Here is a 12,997-nt window from a genome sequence, read left to right as displayed (position 1 = left end):
AATAATTATATAATTAGCAAGATATACATTACAAATGTATACAAATAAAGCAATTAAATAATAAACATAGTTCATAAGGAAAGTGCTTTAGAACTATTAATGCACATACAAATTAATAAGTAAATAAAAATAATAAAATCATAACGTCTCACTTTTAAAAAAACAAAATAGTACATATATTAAAAACATTATTTTTCTTAAATTACCTTTTAAGATCTTATATCACATGTAACAGTTTTAATAATATCACATATATAGTATAGTATAGTTAATATAATAATTGAAGATCACATATCAGATCATCTATCACATATCTATCCATCTATCTAAGATCACCTATCACATAAATAAAAAATCTTAAACAAAAATATTGCTTTGCGTATTAAATAATAAAATTAAATTAGATTTAAAAAACAATGTAACTGAAAATATTATTTTAAACTTAAAATTTTACTTAAAAGAAACAGTCTTTTTTATAATATCACATATAGTAATGTATCACATATTGTAATAAAAAATACTTTACTAATAAAAAATAAAAATAATTTATGAAAAAAATAAAAATCATTAAAAACAAAAAATATTACATTTGCTTTATATTGGAGAAAATAAAGCATCTGTTATCATTTTCTTTCTTATATTTTTCTCAGATTGTGGAAGATTTGTCAAGTGAGCAACAATAAATTGTGTAAATGCTTCATCTTCATTATTGTTTTCACGTTTGTTATCTAAAACATTGATGATTTTCTGGCTAACCGATGTAAATATATTTTCTAATTCCTTTGTTTCATCGACTTTACTTTTTTTAGATTTAGGTTTTGTATGTAATACATATAATTGTGAATCTTTGTCAATGTTGCGTTTATGTGTTACATGTGCTTCAAGAGTATCTTCTAAAATATTTTCTTTATTTTCACCATTAAAATTATTATCTTCTGTTTCGTGCATAGAATGACTTGATTTTTCTTTGGTATCAAATACTTCATTCGAACTAGATTGTGAAATTTCTGTTGATAGTTCTAAAGATGATGTAGATGTTGAAGTTTTATTTGCTTTTATATTACTGCATGTTCTGAAAATATAAGAATATATAAGTATATATACATATTATACAATTAAAATGTGGATTTTCAAGCAATTATCATTATAAACCTTCGTCTCTTGATATAATTGTCAAGAAAAGATAATTGCGTATAAAATGTGAAGGGTTTATGAGTTGAAGCACCACTTCCACTCTTATATTGACTATCTATTATTCGTTTCTCACGATTATATTGATTTCTAAGAGATGTGCATCTAGTTTGACAATAATCAGGTGTATAAAAGTTGCCTGTAAAAATGTTGAGATTTTATCATTATAATTAGCATAATATATTAGTAATAAGACATAATAAGAAATATTAATAAAAAATATTTGATATTTACCATAATTTTTATTTTGCATTATTTTAGAAATTTCTTTCCAAGCATTATCTTTAATTATTATATTTTTAAAATCTTTGTGTCCTTTATTGTACAGAAATGGACGTTCTCTATATAATTCAATTAGAAAAGCATCACCATCTTTTTCTTCTATAGAAATATTATTTTCATTTTCATTTGACACTTTATTGTCTGTATAATATGTATTATTAGGTTCACAATAGTGATGATCTTCCATTTTAACTAAAAGGAATTAATAAAAGGATATAGATAACATTAGATAATATATGTATACATACATATAGATTTTGTTAAATGTTATACAAAAATAATTAACAAGATTTTTAAACATATATAATACTATTAAATCAAATAATATTTAATTTAATAGAACATTTTATTTATAAGTACATTAGATAAATTTCTTTGAACAAAAAAGTTAGGTTATATTCACAGTTATTGAAATATATTTTGAATATGAAATATTATTATTACATATTTATAAGTTTAAAATGTATTATGTCATAACTATTTATAAAATATTCATTATTAATTGTATAATAGAATTGTTATTTGTGTTTATACATATACATACGTTTTACGTTTATTCCTTAAAACGTCGCGTATACTACACAAGACAAGAAACATTAACACAGTATTGTGCGTTACCTAAGACAAAGACTTAGGGCATAAAACAGTGTTTTAAGGTTATAAGTCAGCCATTCTGCTCAGGCCCTTAATAGACAGATCGCCAAAGGTCTGGATGAAGAAGAGACCAGCATTTCTCACTGATTTCAGCGCCATATCGTAGTAGTGGTCAATGCAGTAACTATTAATACGTTCCCAAGATAAGAGCGTCTCATGCTCATGAACTCGTCCGGCGGCATGTACGAGATTTATCTTTTCGTAGCGTTCGCGTATTTCGGAAAGGACAGAATTTTATGATGTTATAAATAAATAAATAAATAAAATATTAACCTGACCTATTATAATTATTTTTTAATAAATGTTTCATTATTATTATCATCTAAGTCTAAGTCGTTTAATTAATTTTTAGTTTTTTAATAATTAATTTAATTTATTCTAATCATTTTAATATGTGAAAAATACTAATACGTATACGTTTTATAATGAATTAATATATTTCGAGAGTCGAATTATATATTTTTAATAATATAAAAGTGTTCAAAAATTATATTTGACTTTTAATTTTAATTATTTTAGCAAAGAGTTCCGAAATCTCTTACACACATAATAGGGATTTTGTTCATCCATATAATTCGCAATTAAGTATATATGTTAATTATTAATTTTAATAAAATACAAAATTAAAATTAAAGGTCAAATATAATTTTTGAACATAAATATATTTAATTCGTTATAAAACGTATACCCGTGATAGTATTTTTCTCGTACAAAAATAACTAGAACAAATTAAATTACTCATAAAAAAATTAAAAAATAATTAAATAATTTATATTATATATGATAATAATAAAACATTTTATAAAAAAAACAGATTCAATAAATATAAGTATATATATAACATGTACTTATATTTATTGAATCTGTTTTTTAATAAAATGTTTTATAAGCTTAGAAAACTTGACTTTGACGTAACTAGCAAATTTTATTTAATTATTTCACGACGGTTTGACGTAATAAAATGTTTTATTATTATTATATAAAATATAAGTTTAAATTCTTTAATTAATTTTTAATCTTTTATGATTAATTTAATTTACTCTAATTATTTTTGTACGAGAAAAATACTATCATGGGTATACGTTTTATAATTAATTTAATATATTTGTGTTTAAAAATTATATTTGACCTTTAATTTTAATTTTTATTTTATTAAAATTAATAATTAACATATATACTTAATTGCGAATTATATGGATGAAAAAAATCCCCATTATGTGTGTAAGAGATTTCGGAACTCTTTGCTATAAAATAATTAAAATTAAAAGTCAAATATAATTTTTGAACACTTTTATATTATTAAGAATATATAATTCGGTTCCCGAAATATATTAATTCATTATAAAACGTATACGTGATATTATTTTTCTCATATAAAAATGACTAGAATAAATTAAATTAATTATTAAAAAACTAAAAAGTAATTAAACGACTTAGACTTAGATGATAATAATAATGAAACATTTTATTAAAAAAAGATTCAATAACTAGTAGGTCAGGTTATAATTTTTTATTTATTTATTTATAACATTATGAGCTATTAAGCTCATCATCTCGTTCGCTCTCTGTCTTGCTTTCATTCGGCAAGTCACAAACGATATATGATACTCGTATGTTCCTACTTCAACTCTCGAGAATCTGAAACAAACGAAACTCGTGTCCAATATACAGGGTGTCCGGTAACTAACAGACCAATGATTACAAATGGATTCTTTGGTCAATTTGGGAACGATTTTTCCTCAGCGAAAATGTCGAAAAAGGTCATCATTTTTTACAACTTTCCAATCTTTGTCATTATGTATCTTTATAACTAAGCCTTAAATTAAAATTTTATTATAGTAAACTCTACCTGAAATTAACTGAAGAATGTAATTATGTTAGACTTTTAACTCCAAAACGTTTAGTTTTCAAAAAACCTATTTTTTTCAATCGCTTATAACTCGAAAATTATTGACTTCTCAACATTTTTGCTAAGGAAAAATCGTCTCCAAATTGGCCAGAGAATCCGCCCTTAATCATTGGTCCGTTAGTTACCGGACACCCTGTATATATTATATAAAAGTGTATAGCACGTCAGAAGCTTGTGAGCTTACAGCGATAAGTAAAAACCATTGCGTATTTATTTCATTGCGTTTATCTGTTTAAACGCGCGCTTTAATTTTTCCAACGTTTTTGCCTGTTTATATTTTAAAGGTCCTCTCTTCTAAAAATCTTGTTTTAAAGATCCTCTCCGCGAACAAAATTCGAAAACATAAATTATTTAATATTTTTACTTTATTATTTGTAAATCCTCGGTAATTTCAAAATTTTTCTATTTGAAAATTATTAATTTTCTATTGCCAATTAATTTTATCACAGACTTTACTCTTACTCCCATTGCACTTTCGTTTGCGGTTTTTAGTATACGATTTTTTATCGTAGTTACTGAAAATTATTATTGTGAATTATACTTGTGCAGTGATTTGAAGAATTTACAATTTCGTTAAAATTGTTGATTTTTCAAAAAAATTACGAGATTCGCGGAAATTGCGTGCTTTCTTGGCATTTTCCGTTCGCGGCAGGCGGTTTATTTTTGATTGTTGCAAGTGTTTTTGTTTTTTTTTTATTAAAATAGATAATAATAATGTGAAATAAATCACGATATTTGACAGATATGTGCATATATATAGAAATTGTAATAATAATAATATTATATCATAAAATTGTAAATTGTTTCAATTTTTTATAGACTGCGATAAAAGATTTTACATTTGGATAAGAAACTGCGGTAAGTAAAAATATAAAATTCTTGAAAACGTAAAAATATTTGATAACGTAAAAAGGTGAACTTTGAAAAATAAGGAACTTAAAAATTGCACTAATAAATGGGCTATATATGTGAGCCGTGCGCGGATGTAAGGTGTGTTATATCGAAATTTAATTAATAGAATTGAGAATTAATCCCAATTTTAAGTCTTACAAATGTCCAAGCTAATTTTTTGTACCTCGTGTACATTTTTGAAAGTTATATCGAAAAATTAAATTTCAATATGCGTCTTACATCTCACATTTCGCATACGGCTCACATATAGCCTATTTATCTCTTATACTTTATTTCAACCCTTATAGAAATTTATTACTAGTAACGCCAATTTATCACTTATTTCGAGTAATTAATCACTTTTATTTCGAATACTTAAATTACTGTATATTATAGTATTTTAAATACTCAAAATAAGTGATTAATTGGCGTAGTGATAAATTTCTACAAGAGAATAAGGAGCCTTTAAATTCTTAATGTAAAAAATTTCAAGTAATTTTCTTTAATAAAATTTAATTAAAAAATTTAATTAAAAAATTTTTGAACACTGTGTTATATCACATTTAAAATCGTGATTATTTCAATAAAAAAACATTTTATGTGTAAAAAATATATTTTTTATATTTAATAAATTTTATATATATATGCATATATGTAAAATATTCTCTCTCTCTCTCTCTCTCTCTCTCTCTCTCACACACACACACACACACACAACGGGGGCCAAATCTCTCAAATTGGTCTCATGATCAATTAGCCTGGATTCGCACCAGGGGCAAAGTCTGTTGGTAATGTCAAACGAATTTAGCCTGGACTTGCACCAGGGGCAAAGTCTTTTGGTCGAGTCTACGAAATTTAGCACGGACTCGAACCAGGGGCAAAGTCTTTTGGTTCAAGTCTACGAATTTAGCACGGACTCGAACCAGGGGCAAAGTGTGTCGGTAAGGGGCAAAGTCTATCGCACGAAGATGGCGGTCTCTTCTTTAGGCAGGCCTTTGGCGATCTGTCTATTAATCTGTGGTATAAGCAAGTTGCCCCGCAAAAAAGAGAGAACGCCCTCTTTTCTCCCTAGCCTAGGCGTAGGAAGAGAAAAGAACCGTCGTCCGGACGTGACACTATAGGTTTGTTCGCGTTGCATGCCCCAACTTGCTTCTTTTTACTTCAATGCGCTCGTATTGGTCCAATTCGAGGAGTGCACCAATACGAGCGCATTAGAGTAAAAAGGAGCATGTTGGGGCATGCGACGCGAACAAACCTTATACAACTTCACAAAAAAAGCAGAAATCACCATATTTATTGAAACCTGCAACAAATTCCCTACAACAAGCACATTGTGGCATATAGGCGAATCCCCCAGATGCCTTAGCAGCCATACAGAAAAAGAAGAAGATTCGATCGATATGACAGATTTCTTAACCTCACAAGTCATTTACAATAGCTTTTTTATGTGCTATTTTTTAAATATTGTGGCAATTTTAGTCATTACAACAATATTTTATACATATTAATATATATACATATAAATAAAATGTTATTGAAAAATTGGTAAGTAAAATTGACTTTTTGCATATTTTTTGAAAATTAAATCTTTAGTCATTTAAATTATATTATTTATATAAATATTTATTTTAAATTTTTATATATTAACATTTATACAGATTACTCGAGACTCAATGGGATGTTTTCGGCTTTGAAAGAGCAATATTAATAACTCTTTAAAAAAAGAGATTAATTTAAAATTAATTGGCTAATTACAGTCAGAATGATATTCGAACTAATCGATTACTTAAAGGATCCCCAATTAGTTGCAACAATTCAAAAATTTTTTGGTGTTAAAGTATATTATGATAAATATTTCGAGGAGTTTAAGTCCAAAAAAACAGCTCAAACTGAGAAGAGGGAACATACTCGTGTAAAAGTTGATTGTAATGAAGAAAATTATATTTTGGCTTTTTATAATAAAAAAATAAACGGCTATAATACAAACAGTTCAAAAAAATTCAATGGATGCACAGAACAACCAGAATTTTTAAATCAACAAAAAAGTGAATTAATAAACAGAGAACAAACTTCATCACTTTCAGAAAATCCACATTATGCAATCACTAATTTATTTTGGTATTATCTATTTTTGTTTGGAACTGAACTAGGAGATGAAATCTTTTATTCATCTTTTATACCTTTCTTGTTTTGGAATATTGATGGAGCTGTTGGTCGAAGAGTAGTCTTAGTATGGGCCATTGTTATGACTATTGGTAAAATAAATTATATAAGTAATAAGAGTATGTCACTTTATGTATATGTATAATGTTGTGTAATTTATTTTTAAATTTGTCATTTTCAGGCCAGGCATTAAAAGATATAATTTGTTGGCCTAGGCCAGCATGTCCCCCAGCAGTTAGATTACAAAATAAATGGTCACAAGAATATGGAATGCCATCTACTCATGCCATGGTCGGTCTTGCAATTCCATTTAGCATAGTATTATTTACAATGAACAAATATATTTATCCATTTTTTATTGGTTGCTTTATTGCTTTAGTTTGGTAAGTTATTTATTGTAATCTTATTATTAATCACCTATTAATATTTGTTAATTACTTTTATTAATGTAAAATAATTGAATTGTGAAACATGCAAGATTCTTCTAGGTGTGTACTTGTCAGTATGAGCAGACTCTATTTAGGTATGCACACTGTATTGGATATTGTTGTTGGATTAGTATTAACAGTTGTGTTAATGATTCCATTGGTACCTTTAGTAGATGTAACAAATTCTTACATCATTACCAGTTTTTGGTTGTCAGCAATCTTGATGATAATCACTATCGTTGTTATTATGTATTATCCACTCAGTGATAAATGGACACCTACCAGGTATATATAAGTCATTGATATATCATATATTATTGTACAAGCAGTTGAATTTTATTGTCATATAATTTTGATTTATTTCAGAAGTGACACTGCTATGGTTGTGTCAGTCACAGCAGGGATTCACATGGGAGCATGGCTTAGTTATTATACTGGTATATTAAGTGCATCGTTAATTTCACCACCTTACTATATCGTTTGGCCAACATATTCTATGCTTGGTCATCTGATTCTTAGAACTATATTTGGTTTTTCTACTGTTATTGCAACGAAAATTCTCTGCAAATACCTCAGTTACATTATAGTATGTGCCATATTACAAATTAATTGCAAGGAGCTTATGAAATGCCAGGATTATAGTGGAAATCAAAATAAAGTATTTGTCGATTTAATCTACAAATATGTAGCATGTTTCATGATAGGTATAATTACAGTATATTTATTGCCACAAATTTTTAGTATGATAGGTATTGAACGATCAGCATTTTATACAGAAATGTGAAACATTAAATATGCAATTTATTGTTTAGTTTATTATATTGTTCTCTGAAATATACTTTATATCTTGTTTACTTATTGAGCATTTTTATAATTTTAGCAAGAGATCTAGAAAGAAAAATTATATTTATTTGATATACAGAACATATTTTTTAAGTTTGAAACTCATAGAAAACTTTTAAAGAAATAAAAAATTATTTTGATAAACTTGTCAAAATTTGTTTAAAGAGGTAATTATGGAATTAAAATTATTCTTTAGTGTATAAACTTTTTATTTTTGTTTTATAAATATATCTATTCGTAATATCTGAAAAAATAAGAATATATACAGTGGAAAATAGGAAAATATACAAATAAGAGAGAAACATAAATTATTCTTACCATAAGACTATAATCCAAAAAGGCTTTTGCATTATTTGTTTCAAGTGTATATGGAAGTAAAATATCATAACTAGCTTTCTTATCTGTGACATTTATGCGATCAAAATTAATTAATACTATTACATCCTCAACTGAAACCTAAAAGTGAAAAATTATATAATACCTATCCAAATGAATGTTGCTAATCTGTAAAATAATTTATTTAGTAATTTTGTGACTCACACTTTTTGACAAGTGAAATAAAATTATTAAATGCTCAGCTGGACCTTTTAATGGTTCTTTTAAAATTACATAATCCATTTGTGCAGTATTGTTTTTTTGTACACAAGTTGTGTTACTGGTAGGTGTTACAGAATCAGAAATTTCTTCGATTAGTAATTTGTGATCTTTTGTCTTTTTAAGCTCACGATTTTCTATTCTATGCTGTTGCAATTTCCCCATCACCTGTAATTTTATTCATTCATATATTTTAAATAAATCCTTATATATCTTTTTATGTACACTTACTGTTCGATTTTTAAGAATAACATAATTTTCCATATCAAATTTTTTATCATATTTATCTGACACTGCATTTAGTATAACTAATATTGTAAATGTCATAAAATGTTTTTTCTCTTGACACTTTTTAAAATATGCTTTATTTATCATGACATCGTATGTTGCACTGAGTGTACCAGCTATAAAAAAATATATATAAATTTACAGATAACATTTACTTAAAAGATAATTCATAAATATTCTAATATTTGAAAAATTGAAAGATTTTGTCATTACATTTATCAGCTTCCATTCTTTCAGCACAAATGCTCATCGGTATAGTATAAGTAACTACTTCATCATTTAAAAATTCAAATAATTTAGCATCAGGTATATCTTCTGGTGGTGGAATTTTATCAGACACACATATGTTCACAAAAATCTTTTTTCCATCAGTTGTTCTAGTTTTTATACAAATACCTGTAATCATCATATTGCAAAAATATTCTTATTCATAATAAGTAATCTGTAATGTTATACAAACCAGGAGTAGGTTGCACAAGGATAGATGGTTTTGAATCAAATTGTTTCATTAACTCGTCCATCTGCTGATTTAAAGCATCTCTATCTCTATTTCTATCCTGTTAAACAGATTGAATATTGTATATATTCTTGCCATTTTTTATATTTAATTTGATTTGATATATTTTAATTTGATATATTTATCATGTATTTACTGGTAGTAATAAATTTCTAATTTTGATAGAGTCATCAATATCGAGAAATGTGTTGTCATTCATAATTATTCAACCACAGATAAAATAAAAACGCAGTTTTCACTTTTCTAAGCAATTATTATTATTATTTAAATACTTTGATATGCAATGTTCAATTTTTCAATTAAAGCAGAGAGAAAGCTGAGAGTGGCCACCGAGATTTAGCGGCCGCGTGTACTAGTGCGCCCCCTGATAAAGTGGACATAAACTACGTCGGGACGCTCGGTAAAAAGCACAGTAAATGGTTCGATTCCGTGATATGGTTCATGTCTGAACTATTCAGCTAATTGTAAGAACAAGAACCAAGTTAAAAACCGAACAGTTAAGTCAGACAAGGACAAAATGATCCATCGCTCTGGCTTTGTCTCACCTCACCGATGCGTCTCATGGACTCGTGCGGTCGCAGGCCTTAAGGTATTTTTTCATGTGCAGCATACTGTCGCAGCAGTTTGTTGCTATTGGTGAAGTTCAAGTGAACAATGTAACATCCCGTCATTTTTCGAAACCATATTTTGGTGTGCTACAAATCCTTCTGAATAATTACTTAAGAAATGTAATTGCATTTCTCAATATTATTATTATTATTCATTATTTATAATTATTGGGACGATTTTACTAACCGTACTAACATATAGGGTCTTCCTAATTTTAACTAAGCGGCTCAGCCAATCGGACAGCGTCACTAGACCATACCGGAGCGCATACTTCCAACCACACGTATACATTCGTGCGACTAACTGAACCGCATATAAATGTGACACTAACATGTTCAAAATTAAGAAACAATAGGACTTATGGAATCATAACATAATAATATAATATAATTATAATATTTCGAATACTCGAATGATTGATAAGATGCTTCAACCACCTTTATAATAAAGGCTCTAGCCTTAATAAAGTTATTATGAAGATTCCATAAATCTCTAGCGATGCCTAATCTGAGAAACGCCATTTTATCGGGCGTTAACTTGTCAATTATATTCACGAAACCTTACCTTCTAGATTATTGAATAATCTCATCAAAAATGACATCTCAAGAATTTAAGATTTTAAGATCTAATATATAATAAATAAATTACAGTAAGGTTTACGTAAATATAACTAAGAGAAAAGGCATATATTGTATCATGTAATCGAAATATATAAACCGAACTCTCGCCGCTACATTGTGGAATTGTAATCGTATAATTTAGAAATTCTCAGCGTTCTTGCTCATATATTAGCGACAATTTTTTACCTTATAATTTTATTTTTCAATTTTAAGTAATATAAGATAAATTATATGAATTGTGCGATTTCACGTTTATAAGAAATAAGCACATCTATGCGCGAACTCTCTGAAATACGCTCGTTAAAATAATCATGTTGATTGAATTTATATCCGTTAGTTTAAGGCGACATAATTCTCAGCTCTTTGTCTGCCGAAAATCCTTGCTTACTGTTCGACGCTTCTTGAAATCTGTATCATGGCCGAATCGTTATGCACCCTTCCTCCATACCGCATCGCCTCGATACCCTACGCACCGAAGCTCATATGTATGTCATAAATTCTGCCTCTATTTGGAACTCTTGCTCTCCTAGACATTCCATTGGCTCTCCTCCTTTTTTCCACACACATCACTTGCATCAATGATCTCGAGATACAGTTTATGAAGGAATCCCCACCAAAGGACGTAAAGCACAAGGACTTTTTCCGATTTCGGTGGGTATATAAGCTCTGCGGTCCCAGCATCTGGGCGGCATAATTATACACGGCATATTACGGCACACTAGATACTGCATCTCATTGTGTCACTCTAAATTTCTGTACAAAACTTTGTCACGCGTTCGCCGTCGACGACGTTGACTTCTTTCATTAATTCTTGATCGCGCATAGTTTGTAAAGTAAAGAGAGTTACAATAAAGAACTTTACAGCATCAGAATCTGTGTACTTTTGATTTCGCTACGCGCATCACGACCGTGGTCTTCTAAGGGGGTGACGGCAGGTGAACGTGGTGCAGATCGACGCTATATAAAAGTTCATCCAACGTAAGGTAAGTACCTTTCACACTAACCAAGACTTCTCTAATATATTACTCGCATGAGAATCTAAATTTTGTTCAGAAGTCGCGCTAGATCAATAATTATCATCATTCTACTATTATTCTTCTATGCCCTCTTTCCCTATTCTTTTATAATCATCGAGCAGTACAGTTTTGCCCTTGATTATTTTACGCCTTCTTCCTCTATTCTTTCATAATCGTCGGGCACTGTGTTCTGCTCTTGACGATTTTGCGCCTTCTTTCTCTATTGTCGAGCACCTTTCTTTCGTCTCGTCAATGCTTTAAATAATCATCGAGCACTACAGTTCTGCCCTTGATGATTTTGCGCCTTTTTCCTTTATTCTTTCATAATCGTCGGGCACTGCGTTCTGCTCTTGACAATTTTGCGCTTTCTTTCTCTATTGTCGAGCACCATTCTTTCGTCTCATCAATGCTTTAAATAATCCTCGAGCACTGCGTTCTGCCCTTGATGATTTTGCGCCTTCTTCCTTTATTCTTTAATAATCGTCGGGCACTGCGTTCTGCTCTTGACGATTTTGCGTCTTCTTTCTCCATTGACGAACACCCTTTTTTCGTCTCGTCAATGCTTTAATAATCATTGAGCACTGCGTTCTGCTCTTGATTATTTCGCGCCTGCTCTATCTATTCTTTTATAATCATCGAGCAAGTACGTTTCTTCCCTTGATGATTTTGCGCCTATTCTTTTATAATCGTCGAGAAGTACATTTCCGCTCTTGATAATTCGCCTTATTTCCCACCACTAAACTTTCTTCACCTCCCTAGAATTACCCATTTACCTCCCCTTACTGCATAAAACCAAATAAATATTTTGATCTAGACGCATTCTAATTAATATAGATAAAATATCTCTACTTGGTAACTCCATTGCAGATGAACAACCGAAAAGCTAAAAACGAACGGCGAAGTAAACGAAACATTCGAGCCGGCGTACAGACCCGTGCAAAGCACGTAGTCTCGTGCCTGCGTTGATTAACACGCGAACAGATTGCTAATAA

At 28.9% G+C, this 12,997-nt stretch overlaps 3 protein-coding genes across 5 annotated transcripts; 1 reads left to right on the top strand and 2 right to left on the bottom strand.

Annotated features, from left to right (window-relative positions):
• Positions 1–148: 148 nt before the first annotated feature.
• LOC114934483 (uncharacterized) lies at positions 149–2,182 on the bottom strand. The gene is made up of 4 exons (XM_029307135.2): positions 2,018–2,182; positions 1,426–1,665; positions 1,153–1,330; positions 149–1,072 (listed from the first exon to the last, which is right to left on the bottom strand). The coding sequence occupies exons 2-4, from the start codon at positions 1,658–1,660 to the stop codon at positions 595–597; spliced, it is 891 nt and encodes a 296-aa protein (XP_029162968.2). The 5' UTR covers positions 1,661–1,665; positions 2,018–2,182; the 3' UTR covers positions 149–594.
• Positions 2,183–6,202: 4,020 nt separating this feature from the next.
• LOC114934487 (sphingosine-1-phosphate phosphatase 2) lies at positions 6,203–8,372 on the top strand. Its single transcript, XM_029307139.2, has 5 exons — positions 6,203–6,472; positions 6,586–7,182; positions 7,272–7,473; positions 7,579–7,803; positions 7,885–8,372. The coding sequence occupies exons 2-5, from the start codon at positions 6,690–6,692 to the stop codon at positions 8,300–8,302; spliced, it is 1,338 nt and encodes a 445-aa protein (XP_029162972.2). The 5' UTR covers positions 6,203–6,472; positions 6,586–6,689; the 3' UTR covers positions 8,303–8,372.
• PIH1D1 (PIH1 domain containing 1) lies at positions 7,902–10,118 on the bottom strand. Of its 3 annotated transcripts, none has more exons than XM_085489922.1 (7): positions 9,897–10,118; positions 9,704–9,800; positions 9,457–9,639; positions 9,187–9,359; positions 8,902–9,123; positions 8,680–8,817; positions 7,902–8,406 (listed from the first exon to the last, which is right to left on the bottom strand). In XM_085489922.1, the coding sequence occupies exons 1-7, from the start codon at positions 9,957–9,959 to the stop codon at positions 8,395–8,397; spliced, it is 888 nt and encodes a 295-aa protein (XP_085346048.1). In that variant the 5' UTR covers positions 9,960–10,118; the 3' UTR covers positions 7,902–8,394. The 3 variants fall into 3 exon arrangements, with proteins under 3 accessions (XP_085346048.1, XP_029162973.2, XP_085346047.1); XM_029307140.2 differs by lacking the exon at positions 7,902–8,406 and adding an exon at positions 8,489–8,605; XM_085489921.1 differs by lacking the exon at positions 7,902–8,406 and having other exon boundaries at positions 8,489–8,817.
• Positions 10,119–12,997: the final 2,879 nt, after the last annotated feature.

Source organism: Nylanderia fulva, unplaced genomic scaffold (assembly GCF_048542155.1).
Source record: "Nylanderia fulva isolate GAGA-0341 unplaced genomic scaffold, ASM4854215v1 Scaffold91, whole genome shotgun sequence".
Taxonomy (NCBI): domain Eukaryota; kingdom Metazoa; phylum Arthropoda; class Insecta; order Hymenoptera; family Formicidae; genus Nylanderia; species Nylanderia fulva.
This window is presented reverse-complemented; position numbering and strand designations above follow the sequence as displayed.